At 41.9% G+C, this 21,388-nt stretch overlaps 3 protein-coding genes across 3 annotated transcripts in view; 1 reads left to right on the top strand and 2 right to left on the bottom strand.

Annotated features, from left to right (window-relative positions):
- LOC308099648 (uncharacterized protein) overlaps positions 1 to 2,356 on the bottom strand; it is a gene marked incomplete at its 3' end in the record, with an annotated part of 46,598 nt that extends 44,242 nt beyond the window's left edge. Inside the window, exon 1 of the mRNA XM_080448384.1 lies at positions 2,252 to 2,356. The remainder of the gene's footprint in view (positions 1 to 2,251) is intronic.
- An 871-nt stretch (positions 2,357 to 3,227) lies between these two features.
- LOC308099647 (transcription initiation factor TFIID subunit 12-like) lies at positions 3,228 to 3,626 on the top strand (the record flags this gene model as incomplete). Its single annotated transcript, XM_080448383.1, has 1 exon — positions 3,228 to 3,626. The coding sequence occupies one exon, from the start codon at positions 3,228 to 3,230 to the stop codon at positions 3,624 to 3,626; it is 399 nt and encodes a 132-aa protein (XP_080304509.1).
- A 1,632-nt stretch (positions 3,627 to 5,258) lies between these two features.
- On the bottom strand, positions 5,259 to 19,563 carry LOC308098286 (nuclear distribution protein nudE homolog 1-B-like). Its single transcript, XM_080446585.1, has 8 exons — positions 19,459 to 19,563; positions 17,092 to 17,327; positions 15,342 to 15,495; positions 12,187 to 12,335; positions 10,897 to 11,033; positions 9,120 to 9,302; positions 8,517 to 8,602; positions 5,259 to 7,109 (listed from the first exon to the last, which is right to left on the bottom strand). Exons 2-8 carry the CDS (start codon positions 17,175 to 17,177, stop codon positions 6,957 to 6,959), a joined length of 948 nt encoding a protein of 315 aa, XP_080302711.1. The 5' UTR covers positions 17,178 to 17,327; positions 19,459 to 19,563; the 3' UTR covers positions 5,259 to 6,956.
- Positions 19,564 to 21,388: the final 1,825 nt, after the last annotated feature.

Below are 21,388 nucleotides of genomic sequence, written 5' to 3'. Positions count from 1 at the left end.
GAGAAAAGGAAGAAAAAAATCACTGAAACGGTTAAATCAATGTATCTTATTTCATGAAGGTCAGGCTTCATTCATTCCTCCTGGCGCTATTAGGCCTACTGCCAAATATCCCAATCCTCCCAGGCTCACCCGCAGCTTTAATATGCCAAATCTGTTTACTGTTGGTGATCCAGAGTTCACACACAACTACGCAGCAAACTAGCATAGGCATGCCCGCCCCTCCCTCCCCCCACCACCACCACCACCACCACCCACACACACACACACACACACACACACACACACACACACACACACACACACACACACACACACACACACACACACACACACACACACACACACACACACACACAGTAAAGGTTATAATAGTTTTGGATTTTTCATTTTAGTTATAGTTATATATTTTTTTCTAATTCAGTTAGTTTTAATTAGTATTTAGAGCGGAAAATGCTAATAGTTTTAGTTTGTTTTTATTAGTTTTAGTGTTGTATTTTTAGTTTTTTATACTTTGGGTTATTTGCCAGGTGCAGGATTGAAAAGGTAAGTATTGTGTAATAAAAACTTAAAACAAAAGATAGCATTTAAAAATGTATTCAGTTACAGATGTCAGTTATCCAACCATCCACAAACAACTGTAACAGTCCACAAGATAGCAGCCTTAAGTGCAACACGTGTGTAATATTGTTTCTGAGGTTAGATACAGGTGGTGTGCCTTGTACAAATAGCCAATAGATTAAAAACACACATGAACATAAAAACATAAACCCATTCATGAGACACAATCTGAGAAAAGCATGAACAAACTCTAAACCCCAATAACCTCTACAGGTTGGATACATGTGTTTGACCAAAATCACAATTAACTAAGGAATTGTACTGCAGAGCAATAGATGCAGGTGAAGCTATGGCTATAAATACAGTATTACCATGCATGTTGTATTTGACAACATGAAGTGAACATTTGCGCAAATTGCTCACAGGTTCTCATTGTAAACAAGACCGCAAGGACTTAACTGAACGACCTGTTAAAAAAAGGATTATCCTTATCCTTATCCTAACACAGCATATGTTTTGGACACAGACAGCTACTTTTCTATGTATATTAAACTTACATAGCCTGTTCTGTCCAACATTGTAAACACAAACAAATTAAGTCATTGCATTATGAAGGAAACAGCTGTCTCAATTGCTTTTCAACAGAGAGGGAGAGAGTGAGTGAGTGAGTGAGTGAGTGAGTGAGTGAGTGAGGGAGTGAGTAGTGTGTGTGTGTGTGTGTGTGTGTGTGTGTGTGTGTGTGTGTGTGTGTGTGTGTGTGTGTGTGTGTGTGTGTGTGTGTGTGTGTGTGTGTGTGTGTGTGTGTGTGTGTGTGTGTGTGTGTGTGTGTGTGTGTGTGTGTGTGTGTGTGTGAGTGTTTACACAGTCTACACACCCATGAAAGATGCTGTGCCAAGCCAAAGTGCAGTAACTATGTTTTTGGACACACCCACTTATTTGTGTATCCCAAAGGTCAAATTAGCCTTCGTGATTTTGGGGGATGAACAATTAGGCCTACCTCAAGAACATTTGTTGTAATATCACTTATATGCCGATATCTCATTTGGCTGACCAGTTGAATCACTTTTAAACCCATTTTTGAGTGATTTTTCCCCCCGTAGTTACTGCACTTTGGCTTGGCAGGGCAGCTGCAACCATCTACACCGAAGCGTGTAGATTGTAAACAAAAGACGCCACAGACCCGTAAAACTGGTACAGCGAAATACATAGATTCATATCATCCCAAAAAGCTTATAAATAAACAAAAAAGAAAACAGTTAACGGAAATGTTTTTTCAATTTTAGTTTCAATTATTCCGAGAGACACAAGCGGTTCTATGTGATCCTTGTCACAGAGAATATAGTTTACATGTATGTTTAAGTAAACACATACATATGAGGATGAACTCTCTCTCTCTCTCTCTCTCTCTCTCTCTCTCTCTCTCTCTCTCTCTCTCTCTCTCTCTCTCTCTCTCTCTCTCTTTTGATTGATTGATTGAAATTTTTATTAGGCAAAAGAATGTAAAACAACACAGTTACATTTATAATGCTTTTGTCTAAAAGGTCCGGCCAAAAATGTCCTTGCGGACTTGTTTCCGTTGGGGTCCTTGAATTAATTTCATAGACATATATAGTAGCAACCAAACAGTTCAAAAAAAATATGAGAGCTTTCTCTCTCTTAAGCCATATGATTGTCAAAAATATAGGCCACTTACTAGTTTGGTAGTTAAGGCATACCGTTATGAAGAAAGAATAAAGAAAGACAAGTTGCAGACGCGTATCAGCCGAGTGACCTTCGTCAGGGCAAAGTTTGTTATAGCACAGGTGTAGGAGTAGGAGGTGCTTCCAATTGAGAAAAAAAAAATAGTTTCCGGTTACACAAAGGAAAACGGGGGGGAAAAGGAAAACTTGCAGTGTTGAAGAAATAGTAAAAATACAAAATAAAATGATTAATGATTAAAGATTAATTAATGACCATTTAGGCCTGGAAAATCCATGGCTCAAATTTAAAATAGAAAGACTGTAGTTTCTTGAGGTGGTCTCCCTCTATTGTGGTTGATTTGATAGAAATGGGCAGGGTTGTAATTGCACTGTGAACCCCATACTAGGGTTGTAGGAAACGGGACCAGTCTGAAGACCACATTTTGACTTTATATAGGCTATTACTGTGTATCTATAAATTCTATAAAATCTCTGTATGTCTATGCCTGTATTGTCTATGCCTGTCTGTCTACGTCCAGATATAGCACTGACGTCATTGGTGACTGACATCATAGACTGTCAGGTATTAGTTCTTCTTGGCGTTTTCACTGGAAATTGGTCAGACTGCAGAGCCTGAAGAAACGTTTCTCTCCGCTGCTGTTCTTCTGAAGCAGGTCAAAATGAAAGATTGAACTCTCTCATAGGTTATTACTTATAATCAACTCCTTATTGAGAAGGAAGAATGATGACATCACCATGTGATGTCTGAGCTCTAGTATAACACTGCAGATCAGAGAGACATTTGTGGATCTTTATTTTCTGCATTAAACTACAACATTGACATTGCCACGACACTGAAACCTAAAATAAATCGTTTTAGTTTTATGTCCATTTACAGACACACTGGTGGTCTCTGTTAAGTCACGATTGGCCTGGAACTGTAGAACCTACAGCAGAGGTTACAAACCACAGACCTCCTCCATTCCACCCATGGCCGCTGGGATGTCTAACAGCACCTCAACCCCAGTGAAGGCCCTCCTGGGCGGTAGAATCAGCCCAGAGGGATCTCAGTTGATCAGTAAGAAGAAGCTACAGGACCTGGTGAGAGAGATGGACCCAAAGGAGCAGCTGGATGAGGACGTGGAGGAGATGCTGCTACAGACTGCAGATGACTTCATAGAGCGCGTGGTGACGGCTGCATGTCAGCTGGCACGCCACCGCAAGTCCAACGCCTTGGAGGTGAAGGACGTCCAGGTGCATCTGGAGCGCCAGTGGAACATGTGCATCCCTGGCTACGGCTCAGACCAGATACGGCCGTTTAAGAAGGCTTGCACCACAGAGGCTCACAGACAGAGGATGGCACTGATCCTTAAGACCAGCAAAAAGTAACGAGTGTAGAGTAGTGCAGTGATTCTCAACCTTTTTTCATTTCAAGGACTCCCAGTTTGATATGCATTAGACCAGAGCCCCACTTGATACAATTGTTTTAATATATCTCTCAGAAGACAATTTACATTTGAAAGTCCTGAGTGTTTCTATAAAAAAAGAGCTTTAGTTACAGACCTGTAAGGGTTCATTTGGAGCCCTTGGTGGTCCCTGAACCTGACGTTGTGTGCCTTTTTACAGCATGGCTCCTAGGAGGACAGCCGTCTAGAAGAGGGACTTAACCCATTTAGACCTGAGGCCGATTCTAAAAATGCCTTCTAAAACCTAACCTAAGGTTTCTGAAAACGTTCAAATTCTTACAAAAAAATTAAACAATAAATGATGTTGCTATATGTATAGCAACAACTAATGAGACACAGATTCAAAGGTATACAACGTATAGGTTGAGAGTCTGTGCGTTAGTCTGGGGCCATTTGCAAACCACTGCACCAATCAGCAGGACATTTCTTGTACACGCTGCCAGTAGGCCAAGGACACATATACAAGGTTATAATAGTTTTGGATTTTTCATTTTAGATTTTTTTTTCTAATTCAGTTAGTTTTAATTAGTTTCTAGAGCAGATTTGCTAGTTTCTATTAGTTTTTATATTTGATAATGCTAATAGTTTATTAGTTTTAGTGTTAATTAGTGTTTTTATACCTTTTCAATCCTGCACTGAATAAACAAATAAGTCAGGTGCAGGATTGAAAGAGCCAGAGAAAGTATTGTGTAATTAAAAACTCAGAAGGCAGGGGTGGCCTAAAGATTGGAGGAGCGTGCTTATAGCCAAAAAGTTCCTGGTTTGATTCTCCAGACCTGCATAAATAATTTAGATGGGAAAGAGAATGACAGACACTCACCCGTCAATACTGCTGCTGTGGCCTTGAGCAAGGCACTGAACCCCCCAACTGCTCTAGTGGAGCTGCTCAGTGACCAACAGGCAGTTCCTAGGTTTTAATGTGTATGATTGTGAAACAGGGCATTGCTGAAAAAGGGCATTCAGGCTTGAGCAAACCTTCCCTGGCTAAATAAGGTAAAGAATAAATAAATAAAGAATAAATCAATCTACATACGAGCACCAGCATTTTGCAGTATTAATGAAGTATGATACCAATATGAACCAGGGATAAATACCATCATTTACATTCTACCAGTCCAGGACTCCCGTCTGTGTATACACAATATGAATTATAAAACACAGTCTATGTTTGTAAAGTAATTTACAGAATTGCTTTCATACATTTATTAGATAATCCAATCTTTTATTATGAGGTGGTCTACATCAGAACTAAATGACAGTCAAGCTTCTTGTCACAAGTCTTGAAGTCCCTTGTTATTCAGTCTAAAAAGTGACATTAATTCAGTAGTTATTTCACTTTGTCTGCAGCTTCCATATTAACTACTTAAACCCAAATATACTTTGTCCTTTTCCCCTCTACACCAAGAATCTCTTAGATCATAATTAAGACGCTAGGGTTCACGTGGTTAAAGTGACTAGGAACCATCAACTGTGGGCATTTCTGGCAAGTTTAGAGAATAAACAAAATCTTTTTCACTCCAACTCCCAGAAATAATCTTTTAAACATTCAGTCATCAAGCATAAGTACAACCAACAAGACCAAGAGCATCAATTTCTAACAAGTTACACATCTCTCTCTTTGTAATACAGTTTAGAATTGGTGATATTCTCTTAGGAGTTGGGGATCAGCCCAATGAGACCACGTTAAATAATGCATCAGCGCCCTCCAGTGGAGAAAAAAGACACATTTAAAAAAAGGTAGTGTAAGTGATATTTTTATGGTTGAAACAAAAAGGTTGTGAAAAAGTTAAAAGCTCTAAATTCAGATAATCATTGCTATAGTGTGTTTTGCTCAATAACAGGGGTCTCCCCATCTCTCCAGCTCTTTAATAAACAGGGGGGAAAAATCAGGTTGGTTAAGAATTTCATCCAATCTGGAGAGAGAACCCATTTAGCAGCTTAAATGTTCCAGTTCCAATTTGTCATTGCTTTGTGTCATCACCTCCTATTTCACTTGTTTATCCTGCATCCTGCATGAGTTCGCTCTCCTGATTGGATACAATTGGCATTCTGACCCGAAAATGCATTTTCTGTTTACCAAAGAGCTGCTAGAGAGACCCCCGTTACTGAACAAACACACAATAGAATTGATTACAGTAAGAATATAGAGCTATTTAATACTTATTTAACAAAACAAATATCACCTTTAATAAACACTGGCAACCAATGTCTTTTTTCTTTTCTTCTAAAAGCAGTGGCAGTTGTTTCAGTTCTCCCTTTTCTTGCTACATTGCAAGTCTCAAACGTCATCAGTTTGTTGGACGCTTGGGGGGGAAGGACGGTTCCTCTCTCTCGTAACTCCCCCTCTTCTCTTAGTTTCCTTCCTATTAATACTGACATTGCATTCTGTACTGCTTCCACTTTTAAGAGCTAAACCAAATGGGTGCTCCTGCCCAGTCACATTTAAATGTTGATAAAACAGTTGTAGTAGACAGCCTGGCCTTTATGAGCCAATTCACAGGGGTGTACAAGGAATCCCTGACAGTTTTAAAGTTGTCATTTAAAATGTTCAAAATACATTTCTCCGCAACATCAATGAGCAAATAGCAGGGTCCGTTCCAGTGCTCAACACAATCTCCCCCAAAGTGCACACACAAAAAAAAGCATAAGGCGTGTATCCCCCAGTACATGGTAGATAAATTACTTCAGACTTAGTGCAAGTGGCAAAAATAAAAATACATCCCTCAGAAAGATACCATGGTACAGTCCACTGTTTCTCAATGTTGCGTCCAGGGTCCACCAGGTGTCCAAATTGACCCTTATAGGCCTGTAACTCTGAGAGTAAAAAATCAACAATCTCCGAGTTAAACACAGTGTAGATTGGTGTCCCAGAGATTTTAAAAAACGTTCTCAAATGGGGGCCTAATGCACACAAAACTGTCGGTCTCTCTCGGGTTCCGGTGGGAGCAGTCGGTTTCATGAGGGTTTAAAGCAGGGCGGTGTGTCCAAGGCCAAAGCAGGACGGCGTGTCCAAGGCCGCGGTACCCCAGTACCATCACAAAGACGCGTCTGGGAAGGCACGGGTGGCGCGCTGGGGACGAGGTTGTTTTGGCGTTTAACACCGTCGCAGTCACAGTAGAGGCTTTGGTCCGGGTCCAAATTCTAGACACTTAATGAGCCTGCCAAAACAAGTCGTGGGACTAAATAGCCGTGGCTTACGCACCACTTGTATTGTACGTACACGCGTATAAGACAGTGATTCTGACTTCCAACGTTACAAAAAGTTGTTGTAGAGGCCATTGGTGGAGGGCGTCTCTGAGGCGTTGGGTTGGCTCACCGCTGTCCCCTGCCGTCCCGCCAGGCCGCTACGGTTGACAGTCTGCTCGTGGACGAACCCCCGGCACAATGCCAGCTTGGACTCCAGGTTCTAAAAGGGTGGACGGCAAATGTGACATTAATGTTGTTGTATTCCATTTTTTACTTTTTACATACTCCAAAAAATGATGCCAATTATTATTTTTTTGGCTAGTTAGAAAACCTCGGAGCGGCAAGTTATTACCGTGCAGAACGACCGCAGAATACACAAATACACAGCCAGCTCGGCAACAATCCCACGACTGTTCGCTGAAATACACAACGCACGCAAAACAGAAGATCCCCGGCCCGCGGCTCTCAGCGGTGTCACATGACAACGAGTGACTTGTTGGGGATTTTCACGCTTAACCCATTCCCGGGAACCCATACCATGTAAACATTTTTTAGCTATAACCATTATTTTATACTTTGGGCCATTCAAAAATAGCAGATACACAAGCTTGTAGCACGGCACCGAGTGCTCCGCTACGAGCTTGTAGATCTTTTTTTTTAATAGAAAGATCATGAACATTTGTGCACATCTTTGACAAATCTTTTATATCTTTAACTCAAATCTTGGCTTCTGGGGATTCTACCATCATCTTCTAAATCCTAACATTTTTTTTGTTGTTTTTACTTATGTTGCTATATATCAGTGGATCTCAAACCTTTTCATGTCAAGGACCACCCAAAATGATATGTATTTGGCCACGAACCCCCCCCCCCCCCCAGAAGCAAAGATTTGAGTTAAAAATGTATGTGTGTGTATGTATGTATCTATGTATGTATGTATGTGTATATATATGTGTGTGTATATATATGTATGTGTGTGTGTGTGTGTGTGTGTGTGTGTGTGTGTGTGTATATATATGTATGTGTGTGTGTGTGTGTGTGTGTGTATATATATGTATGTGTGTGTGTGTGTGTGTGTGTGTGTGTGTGTGTGTGTGTGTGTGTGTGTGTGTGTGTATATATATGTATGTGTGTGTGTGTGTGTGTGTGTGTGTGTGTGTGTGTGTGTGTGTGTGTGTATATATATGTGTGTGTGTGTGTGTGTGTGTGTGTGTGTGTGTGTGTGTGTGTGTGTGTGTGTGTGTGTGTATATATATGTATGTATGTGTGTGTGTGTGTGTGTGTGTGTATATATATGTATGTGTGTGTGTGTGTGTGTATATATGTATGTATGTATGTATGTATGTATGTATGTGTGTGTGTGTGTGTGTGTGTGTGTGTGTGTGTGTCACACACAAAGATTTGCACACATCTTCACGATTTTTCCCCTCAAAAATAGCAGATCTACAAGCTATGAGCTTGCATATCTGCTATTTTTGAAAAGGCAAAGCCGTCTCAACGTGGGGTTGAGACAATGTGCAAGTTGAACCTTGTACACTCATTTCTTTTTACACAGTGATTTTACTCCATCCAGCAGTCCTTTAAATCTAAAAAGGTTGAGAATCATTGCATTAATGTGTCTTCTTACCCCGACTTTCCTCAGCAACTCCGCCACAATGTTCAGAGCGGAGATTCGCACCGATGTGGTGAGAGTCACTCCTATCATGCCGTCACCTGGCCAGACAAATATAGACACATACAAGCACGGAGGGAGAACATTCATTATAACAAAGGCTTGTTTCCATTGTGGTCCATTGCCTGCTGCAAAAATTAAATATTTGGAAATGTCCGCATGATGATGCCAAACCCATCATTTTGTGGAGAAATACACAGAACACATAAGGTATTTCCTTTTGCCACACTATAGGATCTCGTTACATCAGAACAATGGCATTTAGGTTCAAAATCAAAGTGTCCCTTTCATTCAGAGTATAAATGAGGCTTTACTCTCTCTACACACATGCTAGCTCACTGATTCTCAAGCATTTTCATGTCCTTCATACCCAAATTGATACATATTTGGCCACAGACTCCTGTAAGAGAAGATTTGTAAAGATTTTCCAAAATTCTTCAAAAAAAATAGCTCAAAATAGCTAATAAAAAAAGTTTGAAATGTTCCTCATTTTTGTTGGGGGACCCCTGGGAGTCCCCCAACCTCACTTTTAATAACCACAGGGCTAGGCTAACTGACCTGGGTTGCAGGATGGCGAGGCGGGCGGCCTGGAGGAGACCGCCACGGGGGGAGGCGGGGTGTGAGGAGGGGTGTGAGGAGGGGTGGGGTGGGGGTCCGAGGAGGGGAGCGAAGGCTCTTTGGCCCCGCCGTCGAGGGAGGGCTTCCTCTCCTTCTGTTGCACCGCCAGCTCCTGTCTCAGGTCTGCGTCACGTGCACACAAAATAAACATGGATAAAACAACACAAACAAAACAAAACAAAAGAAGAAAGAAATCTCACGACTTAAGCGTTTTGTTAGGTCCCAAGTCCCAGTCTGTGATTGTTCTTAACCCTTTAAGACCGGGAACGCATCGGTGTCATTTTAAGATTTCTTTGGCTATTAAAAAATAGCAGATCTACAAGAACTTGTAGATGTGCTATTTTTTTATTTGTATTTTTATTTGATTTGTGCAAATCTTTGAATATAGATATTTTTTAAGCAAACATGTTTAACTCATGTTACAACTTCTGGGGGTCCCTGGAATAAAATATTTTGAGATGGGGGTCCACGGCCAAATACATATCATTTTGGGTGGTCTTTGACATGAAAAGGTTTGAGAACCACTTACGTTTTTTCAAAAAACTGTTAGGATTAAGAAGACATTTGTAGAATCCCCAGAAGCAAAGATTTGAGTTACAAATGTTCGCTTTAAAAATTAAGATTTGCACAAGTCCACGATGTTTCCCCAAAAATTGCAGATCTACAAGCTCATGAGCTTGTAGATCTGTTATTTTTGAATAGCCAAAGAAATCTAAAATGGTGCGATGATGCGTTCCCGGCTCGAATGGGTTAAAGAGCATGAAAGGAGCCCCCTACACTACCGCTGTTTCCTAAACAATCGGCACAATATGTCAAATTATGATGTTTGGGTATCATCAGTCTAAACCTATGTTCCTGCTGTACAGCCAACCAGTTGCAGAAATAGCAGATTAAGGGTTTAACATTTGCTTTTATCAAATATCTGAGGGTACAAGATGCTTATGAACATGTATTCCGTTGCTTGCTTGACCAATTCAAATACTCTTTAATCGTAAACTTGTACATCAGCTATTTCCGGTGCACAACACTAGAGCAGGCCTGACCTCGACTAAGTCGACTAGTCGACTGGTTAGTCGCGGGGGGTCCGAGTCGACTGCGTGTCTCTTAGTCGAATCTAGTCGGAAATTAAAAAAAAAAAATGTTTTAATAGTTTTTTGGCCAAGTCTACACCTGCAACCACACGTAACTTCCACTTTATTCTAATTATTCCTCGTCTTTGTATTGGTATTGTTTGTGTTGGAGCGCCTCAGTGCGGCTGCGGAGTTCATGTGCAACCTCTTCCAGAGAGAGAAACTCTGCTGGAGACACAAAACAAACTGTGTTGGCCCTTTGAAATAAATTTTATTTTGGCCCTAAAAAAAAAAGTCGACTGCCAGTCGACTATTGGCAATTAGTCGCCAATTAGATTCGACTAAACAAATCCTTAGTCGGGGACAGGCCTACACTAGAGTTAGCCAAGACACTTGAGCTCACCCTGTGATTGGCTCGTTTTGTTTAAACAGGTTTAAATTATAATTTTAGGAAGACAGGACTTGCTTAATTAGGTGATCCATTATTCCAGCACAATACATGTTTTGACTCTTTTAGTGCGAATACATAGTCCAATTGAAACTCTGCTGGAATAAAGCACAGTTTAAGCAAGGTTTGTGGACATTTAGGAGTTATCGACACCCAACGCATGATGGAGCTGTACAGCAACCAACCCACGCAGCCGTACCTCGCGCCTCGTCCTTCAGTCTCTGGACGGACACCAGGAGGGTCTCCTTCTCGTCCAACTCGCTCTCCAGGAAGGCGTTCCTCTCGATCACCTGGTTCATCCTCTGCTCAAAGTCCTCCAGAGACATGATGGTGGCCCTGTGGGGACAGGGATTTTTATTTTATGGGGGGAGATGTCAATCTATACTTTGGAATGGTGGTGAAAATAGTTATGTTACACAAACAGTATTCAGTGTGCCTACACATGATACTGTGTTTCCATGTACTTTGGAATGCATGCGGGTGCATGTTCAACCCCTTAAGACCTGGAACGCATCTGTGTCACTTTTTGATTTGAGCTAAAAAGCATTGTTTTACACTTTGGCTATTCAAAAATATCAGATATACGAGCTTGTAGATCTGCTATTTTTTAAATATTTTGAAAATGTGTGCAAATCTTTAACACATTCCATGCCAGAGTTTAATCTCATAATGTACTCACCAGTGCCAGCGTTTTATTGTTGTTTTTTAGTTTTTTTCATGTCGCCACAGACCTCGCTAAATAAGTTAAAAGTGCGCGTTCATTTGGTTCTAAACACACAGCGGATCCGTGAGAAACGGCCAGCGAAAACAGTTTCCAAATCCGTGCCGCCATCTTGAAGCTACAGCCGATCAACGGTAAACAGTGATCAGCGAGGAGAAAAACAACAACCGAGAAAATCGAGTTTTAAACAGGATCCCAGACAGGAAGCGGATACGATCGAAAAAACCGGAACCCGAATAATTCCGTTTCCGACCGGAAACCGGAAACGGAAATGGATCAAAAAAATTCGGAAAGTGCACCTGGGGCGATTACAATGGGAATCGGCGGTTCGCGTAGATCTACGCGACTGGCACGCTGCGGCTTTAAATAGGTTCGCGTAGATCTACGCGACTGGCATGCAATGTGTTAAAGATGTATATTTTTAAACGAACATTTTTAACTCTAATCTTTGCTTCTGGGGGGTCCCTGGAACAACATATTTTGAGATGGGGGTCGGCGGCCAAATACATATCATTTTGACATGGAAACGTTTGAGAACCACTGACAGCAACAAAAAACTGTTAGGATTTAGAAGACATTTTGTAGAATCGGTCTCAGGTCTTTAATGGGTTAAAGCATAAAGTGAGTTTGTGTGCATGCGTATGTATGTACCGTATGTAAATGTATGTACTGTATCTATGCATCAAGGTGGTGTACTGTAATATGATGTCTGCAGTGGTGTATGTGTGAAGTGTGTGCGTGTGAGTGCGTGCGTGCGTGTCCCCAGACCTCTTGGCTCTCTCCAGGTCGTCGTTAGCCTGTTCCAGCTCTCTGATGTATTTGTGCAGCTGGTCTCTGATGGCGGTGGTCTCTGCTAGGTCTCCCTCCAGGGTGGAGATGTGACGATACGACTCCGAGTGCTGAGTCTCATACTTCTCCTGAACCACAGAGCAAGACCACATCCCCGCCACACCAACACAGAATGGTCGTAGTGGTTAGGATAGGCACAACAATAACAAACTCATCAATGTCATGGATTATTCAAAATAATATCGATAATTTAATAAAGTAATCTATCCCAGTGTTTTTCAACCTTTTTGACGTCAAGGACCCCTAAATTGATATATATTTGGCTGCAGACCCCCATCTGAAAATGTTTTGTACCAGGGACCCCCAGAAGAAAAGATATTAGTTAATAATTTCGCTTTAAAAAATATATATATTCAAAGATATGCACGCATTTTCAAGATTTTTCAAAAATAGCAGATCTACAAGCTTGTATATCTGCTATTTTTGAATAGCCAATGCTAAGTGGTTAAAATGATTGTGACGCTATGTTAACTAATTTAGCTGGGGACCCCCTGGCACCCCCCCAAGGACCATTGGTGGTCCCCGGACCACTGGTTGAAAACCACTGATCTATCCCTATTTTGGGCATGGCAGGCGAAAAGAAAATGTCTTTAATAACAGTGAAGATAAGACAATCTACGAGCTCACACGCGCCACGCTGCGAGACAACACAATGCATAACATTGTGTTGTCATAACATAACAATGATCCATGCAGATTAGGATCAAACCTGGCAACCTCATTCTCCAGTGCTTCCACTACCGTCTTTCACTCTTATTTCCTACTGTCTCTCTCCTACACTATCTCTCAGCTTTCCTGTCTGTCTCTCCTACACTGTATATCCCTCTTAGGTCTACTGTCTGTCTCTCCTACACTGTATATTCCTCTTAGCTTTCCTCACCTACATTGCCAGAGTTGTAAAGTTACTAAGTACATTTACTCAAGTACTGTACTTAAGTAAAAATTGTAGGTACTTTTACTTTACTAGTATTTCCAATTTTCAATACTTTTAATTCTACTCCACTACAATTATTTGAAAACTTAGTTACTAGTTACTTTGCAGATACAAATGATTTACATTATAAAACATACATTAACCACTTCAGCCCTATTTTATACCTAGGCTATTTGAAAATAGCCGATCTACAAGCTCACAACGCGTCGCATCGCGACGCGTTGTGTAGATCTGCTATTTTCAAATATTTTAGTACTTTTACTGTTGGTACTTTAAGATACCAATACTTTTGTACTTTCACTCAAGTAGAATTTTGAATTCCGGACTTTTACTTGTAACAGAGTACTTCTACATTGCAGTATTGATACTTTTAATTAGTAAAACATTCGAGTACTTTTTCCACCACTGACTGTCAGTCTTTCCTACACCGTCTCCCGGGTCATTCCTGGGACAGTGGCAGGGTTTGGTGTGGTGTCACAGGGAGGTGTCAGCAGCGCAGCTCTTGACAGCGACAGGGGAATCTCTGGTATGACATCATGACAAGCTTGGGCATGATGTGGCCATGCCGCCCAGAATTTGGTTGACAATGGCAATTTGCAGTATACAAATCAAACCTTCTATTTTTCTGCACTGCAGGGTTAAAATACAAAGCTTTTGATTCAGACCAAGATATCATCTAAAGTAGATGAAAAGAAATGGCTCAGATTTAAGATCCTTTTCTGTTGACTTTTGTTTGTTGTCAACTTTTTGTTGATAATTTAGTTTACCACTTAAACCCTACTTACATACTTTGTCATTATGTCAAATAGCAAAAATAAAAGATCTACAAGCTCACTGTTTGTCGCAATGCCAAGTGTTGTGGATCTGCTATTTTGCGCAGAATGTTCACCTGTTTTTGCTGAATGTTTGCCCATTATGACATTTCCAGAAAAGGGATGCTAGGGTACATGTCTTGTCTTTAAGTAATGGTTTCGTTGCAATGTTGATCCGATCGATTGAATCACCGAGTGCTGGAAACAGAGAGGAGACTGTGAAATGTTTGGAATGTGTCTATGACAAGTACATCCATCCCCTCCAGACACCAGCCCAACAACAGTCATCAGCTGCCTATCTGCACTGAATCAGCCCTCTGTGTGTGTATGCGACACACACACACACTCACACACACTTCGAACTGTAGTACCCATAGTCTTCGCTGAGCCCCATAAAAGTACAGAGTCTTGCCATCAGCTGACACATGTGAAAATCCTCAGTCACACACACACACACATCTGAAGTTTATAATCATGCGCTTGGTAACGATTAAATGTGTTTTCTAGCTGTGTTCAAGGCATTTAAACCTGACGATGATGTTTGGTGTTAAACGATTATTTTATTATTTTCTTAATGCTTTTGTTAGTTGTATATCGCTGCCATAGCGATCAAAAGGTATGTTAACGACCTCTGTGATTTTACTGTTTTCTGATGGATGGGATGCTGGGTTGTACTCTTTGTGAAACGGTGAGGACACGAGGGCAAGGTGTAACAAGTGAACTGGAACAGAAAAAAACGTGTTTGCCACCTTCTGGAAACCACAGAGCCTATTGAATATCGTCTCTGTCGGGTGGAAACCTCATATGTCCAAAACTGTTAAGTTCTTCTTTTTTTTAAAGATATTTTGGGGGGCTTTTTCTGCCTTTATTGACAGGAAAGTAGGCTGACAGGAAATGGGGAGAGGGAGATGAGGGGGTGACACACAGCAAAGGTCGTCGGGATCGGGAGCCGAACCCGCGACACGCTGTCGAGCTGGATCACCAGCGTATGTGGTATGCGCCTGGACCGCTAGGCCAGCCAGCACCCCCAAAACTGTTACTTTTGAGGATTCAAACTCAAAAATAGCAAAAGTAGCAGATCTACAAGCTCGAAACGCGGCTCGAAACGCGGCGCGAAGCGACGCGTTTCGAGCTTGCAGATCTGCTACTTTTGATGCTTTCGTGTGACGCTGCAGTGTGATCAAAGTAGGGCATTAATTTACGTAAAAACACAAAAAGTTAAAATATGGAGATAAGAGGTTTCTGCCCGACAGCAACGATATCCATTTTTGTCCGCCAACGACACCATCAAAGGTAATAAATGTGGAAGTCATCGCACATCTCTTTACCTTGTAGCTCTCCAGTTCCATGCGGAGGCGGTTGTTGGCGGTGAGCAGCTCGCGGTTGCGTGCCTCACACTGCTTCAGCTCCGTCTCCAGCTCCACCTCGTAATCCCTGCTCATCTGCTGGAACTCCTGGAGCTCCTCCTGGCTCTCCTCTGAACTGCACACACACACACACACACACACACACACACACAAAATCATTTTAACATCAGCATGTCTACAGCCGGGTCATATAGACAGACAGGTGTTAGCAAGCAAGCCGCATCCACCAATGTTGTATGGAACAAGGAACCATAACACTTTTTTTTTCAAAATGTTTATCCCACGATTTTGTAACCCCATTTTTTACACCCAGTGCCAATTGTCTATGTAATCCTGGGCACTACCTTCCCTCTGCCAACCTAGGGAGGCCAGGGCCGAGCTCATGCCTCCTTCAATGCATGAGAGCCAACTCACATTCTTGTCACCTGACAGGGGAGAGTTTCCCTGGTTGGACGTAGCCTGTGTAAGGAACACGTTATTCCAACCAGTTCCTTTCCCCTCCATCAGGCGCCCCGGCTGGCCAGGGGGAGGCAGTATAGTGACCAGGATTACTACATGTTTTTGTGAGGGTACCTACCCTAGGGAACACGGGGAGAACACTGCAAACTCCACACAGAAAGGCCCTTTGTGGTGTGCCTTCTAACAAAAAACTGCATTTCCTTCCTCTACTGCAGTGGTTCTCAACCTTTTCAGGACGTGACAAAATAAATCCTATTTGAACTGGGGACCCCCCCCCCCCACCCTAATAAGCACTTGGAAAGTCATTTTGCTTGACTCGGTTTCACAGATAGAATTGGCCTCTTTCTTATATTATTTGACAATTTGGCCAATGTTTGACCGCTTTTTATAGTATAGTTTGTTGATTACTTTTGATGCAGTAATGGTCTTTTTAATTTGTTTTAGATATTAAAAAGGTCTTAAAAGTCCTTAAATCGTCACTCCACTGTGACCTGGGAACCCCCCCATGATGGGCTTGTCTCTGTGACACCGATCCAAGAAGATTTTAATTATTGGATATGATTTGGTTCAGACTGTCTACACTGTTGGTAGAATTACACTGTGATCAAAATAGTCCATAATTTGTACTTGCTTGTAAAAGAGATAATGGTGAAGTTTAATTATCACCGATTTCACCAGGGAAACCCCAAGGACCCCCCCCTGGACATGTCTGGACATGAGACCTACTGTACCACTGGACATTACATAAGACCTACTGTGCCTCTGTCTGGACATCACATGATACTGGGCCTGTACCCGACTAAGGATTTGTATAGTCGAATCTGATTGGCGACTAATAGTCGACTGGCAGTTTATTTTTAATTTTTTTTGCATGATTCGACTGAGATTGGCAGTCGAATCAGTCTGATTGGACTTCCAATCTCTCAGTCAAATCATGCAAAAAATATGTTATGCAATAGAGGAACATTCCATTGGGCTGTAGGGGTGCTTAGTGTCTGATTTAACATAATACTATTGGTTTCTCCCAATAAATCATGATGTATATCCTATTTTTGGCAAACTATTAGTTAATTAATATAAAAAACTAGGCCAATCTCTCAGTCGAAGAATTATTTATTTATTTATTTTTTAATAATTCGACTAAGAGATTGGCAGTCGACTCAGACACCCCTCGACTAATTAGTCGACTATTAGAGGGTCAGGCCTACATGATACCTGCTGTACCTCCGGACTGACCGGACATGAGACCTACCACTGGCGGTGTTTCTCTGCCAGATCCTTCCAGTATTCCACCTCCTCTTCCAAGGAGCTGAACTCCGGGACTTCCTGGTCCCCCATGTCTGGTGGTCCGGAGGGGGACAGACAGCACGCAGCAGCTGTGGCGGTGAGTGTCACACACCAGGTTCAATGCACTCCTCCTCCTCCTCCTCACACTCCCAGTTTTTCCTCAAATGGGGGTACCTGCACCCCTAGTGGTACGTGGAGGTACTACAGGGAAAAAGTGGAAAATATTATTCTAGTGTTATTTTTAGTGATAAAACATTGTTGAACTGTGTGTGAACCGGCTGCTCTGTAATGTGTTAAACCAAAGCAATACTTATGTAATGGTTTTACTTTGAAAGACATATGTCTTTGCACTCTGTTTAACCCATTAAGACCGGGAACGCATCTGTGCAATCACTTTAACCATTATTTGACAGTTTGGCTATTCAAAAATAGCAGATATACAAGCTCATACATAGCGCGGTATGAACTTGTAGATCTGCTATTTTTAAATAGCCAAAGAAATCTTAAAATGACACAGATGCATTCCCGGTCTTGAAGGGTTAAATAACAAAATGATATAATGTTTTACCCATCATTTCCATCTATACCAGCAGTTATCAGCCACTAGGAGTAGTGTGGTGTTGCTTACCAGCAGAAACACACTGCCTTTGTTCTCACTGTATTTTGGTGCTTTCACTGTTTGTTTTGGTTGGCCAAAAACGTCCCGTCAACCAAAACGCACAGTGAAAACACCAAAATACAGCGAGAGGGCAGTGTGTTTCTGCAGGTAAACACCACACTACTCCATCGGCTGATGACTGCTGGTATAGAGGGAAATGATGGGTAAAACATTTACATTGTTTTGTTATGTAAACACATAGTTTACATTATGCCTTTAACAACTGACAAAAACAAATAGGTTTAGGGCCTACTGAAATGTTATGGGAGGAGGCACTAATAACTCACCCCCGATTAGTCACCCCATTGAGACTTGAATTCATGGATATTTTTGGTCAATAATTACAAAACACACTTCAGCCCTATATATTTCGGCCATTTGAAAATCGCAGATCTACAAGCTCATGCAACACATTGTGAGCTTGTAGATCTACTATTTTCAAAAAAAAAAATATATATATACACGTTGAACTTGTGATATTCTGCAATCTGCACAATAAGTACTTTTACTTTTGGTACTTTAAGTATATTTTGATGCCGATACCTTTGTACTTTTATTCATTTTTACTAGGTTAAATTTTGAATAACAGACTTTTACTTGTAACAGAGTATTTCTACATTGCAGTATTGATACTTTTACTTAAATAAAGTAGCTTGTAAATCTGTTCTTTTAGGCGAGCGACACCGTCGTACTGCGGGGTATATATCAAGTTACGTTACACTGAAAAGGGGAAGTCGGCTTCTGGCTCATTAAGATGACATTTAAAACAAAATGTAAAATAATAACTTTAGTCCGAACCATACTGTCTCCGTTGAGCAAAAGTTCAGGAAAGACTTCTCAAACTCACCAGATTAGCCTTGGATCAAGACTATATCATAGATGTATTTTATCGATTTTGACATTTTTATATCTATGACTGTCTTGGGCTGCACCCCCCAGTGCGTACTGCTCTTTCACCAGTAAAGCCCGTACTTCTCCGAACATGTACAAATGCACTATATAAGGTGCTTACCCAGTAGCTCTGGATGTTAACTCGGCATTCGGAATCTTTGTGCACTTTATTTGTCCGTATTTCTCAATAGATATGTGTTTTAATCCCGTCTGTGGCCGAACGCCATTTCCTCCCGTGTTTACTTCCTGTTTACATTGAGTGTAATACCGGTTTATACCGGATGCGCACCGTCATTACCGCCCATCGAGGAATACAGGGAACTTCCGACACAGACGGGATTAAAACGCTCTATTGAAACATACGGACTAAAACAGTGCACACAGGTTCCGAATGCCGAGTTAACATCCGGGGCTACAGGGTCAGCACTTTATATGTTTTCTTTGTACATGTACGGAGAAGTAGGGGCTTTCCGCGCGGATGTCCAGTGACAATTGGGGGGTGAAGCCCAAGACTGTCATAGATACGAAAGTAAAAGTCAGACTCGATGAAATACAACAAGAGCACTGGATCCAAGGCTATCCCCAGACAAACACAATAAGAATACAGTTAAGTCGCAAGAGAACCAGAGTTGTTTTAGTCACCCCACCATTTAGATCCCCGCTGACATACGGTCACCAAAGCCGGCATAACGTTATCTAGCTTCTGCCCGATTATAAGACGTCTTTAACGTGAACGTTTCAGTGTAATTCACTTTGATCGGTCCTTAAAGACAAGCCACTTACTAAAGTCCCGTTGCTCTGCGTGTTAAGTCCATTTCAGTCAAACAAAACAAATAGTTAGTTCCCCAGAAGTTAAGACAAATGTAGTCTCTTTCCTTCGAGGTTGACGGACAACAATGAGTTAGTGAGTCTTCACATTGTCCAGGCGAATACACCAATCACTAGCCGGCCGATGGCATCGTAAACCCTTCTGATTGGTCCAGAGACTCAGCCTCAACACCAGGGGGAGGGTCGGGGTCTGTGTCCAATCAGATGACAGATGTATTACCCAGCGTGTCTGATTGATCGATTGATTGATTGATTTTATGTGATCAATTAAAATACATGTTATACGCACAGATTGATATCATATCAATCTATGACATGCATACAATGGGCCCTGTAATCTATCAGGATGAAGTCATAATATTTCAATTGCATTTCTGTAGATTAACAGGATTTGAGGTGGGATATGGATAATCCTGAATTAATTCTAAAACAACCCCAATGCCTGTTACACGCACACACACTAACACACACACACACACACACACACACACACACACACACACACACACACACACACACACACACACACACGCGCACACACACGCACACACACGCACACACGCACACGCACACACACACACACACACACACACACACACACACACACACACACACACACACACACACACACACACACAAATATTTCAATTCAATGCAGGACTTTTCCTTGTAACATAGTATTTTGACACAGTGGTATTGTTACTTTTGCTTAAAACAAAGATGTGTGTATTTCTTCCATCAGTGGAACACACTGATGAGGTGAGGTGGTGAGCAGAAAGTGACCACGGGAGCATATCCTTGCTCGCGATTGGAGAATTCCGCTTCCTGTCATTGGGGTCAGAGGTCAGACAGAGGCACTGCTGTCCTTTTCAGGGAGATTAAGTAAGTAGACCTATCTGATCCTGCAGGGTTAATCCACACATGCACCACCACAGTGGGGCATAAAGCCCCTCTGTGTGTGTGTGTGTGTGTGTGTGTGTGTGTGTGTGTGTGTGTGTGTGTGTGTGTGTGTGTGCGTGTGCGTGTGCGTGTGCGTGTGTGTGTGTGTGTGTGGTTTTATAGTTGTAAAGCATACTAACACCAGATTATAACATTGCAAGAGGTGTGCCTTAACTTTCAGTGTCATTGACATTTATAACTCATAGGCACATTAAGGGCCTCTCAGCACCCCACCTTCTCTGTGAAATACACTTTTGAAATACCTCCTTAGGCTCCTTGGAATCAAAGTGCACCGTGGCATGTATGATGTGTGATCATGGATTCATTAATAATCGAGGTGAATCCCGGTGGTCCGGGTGCGTCTTTCTTTTTGCTTTTATTTATGTCGGCTCCACTCGGATCTCGGAACCAATTTCAGTTTCCATTAGGGTTTGGGTCAGTCTTTTTTTTGTGTGTGTGTTTTGTAATAATAATCAACATCTACAAAGTAATTAGTAACTAAAGTGTTTTAATAATTGTAGTGGAGGACGAGGATTGAGGACCCCCGCAGAGGTGTCTTGACTAGAACACTAGAACAGGGACCCCCAGTTTAATATTGCATTAGGCCATGAACCCCCATTTGATAGGCCTACTTTTTTTCTCCTGTGCACCCAAATCTACACTGTCAAATCCTCTGTGGACCCATAAAGGTCCATTTGTACACTCTCAGAGTTACACACACTATCAGTGATTCACCTGGGGACCCCCTGGAATCCCCATAAGGACTCCTGCTGGTCCCCAGACCCTCTGTGTGTGTGTGTGTGTGTGTGTGTGTGTGTGTGTGTGTGTGTGTGTGTGTGTGTGTGTGTGTGTGTGTGTGTGTGTGTGTGTGTGTGTGTGTGTGTGTGTGTGTGTGTGCGTGCGTGCGTGCCTGCCTGCCTGCCTGCCTGCCTGCCTGCCTGCCTGC

This window comes from Gymnoscopelus braueri, assembly GCF_963280865.1.
Source record: "Gymnoscopelus braueri genome assembly, chromosome: 13".
Lineage (NCBI taxonomy): Eukaryota > Metazoa > Chordata > Actinopteri > Myctophiformes > Myctophidae > Gymnoscopelus > Gymnoscopelus braueri.
Note: the sequence above shows the minus strand (reverse complement) of the source record. Positions and strands in the feature narration are given on the sequence as shown.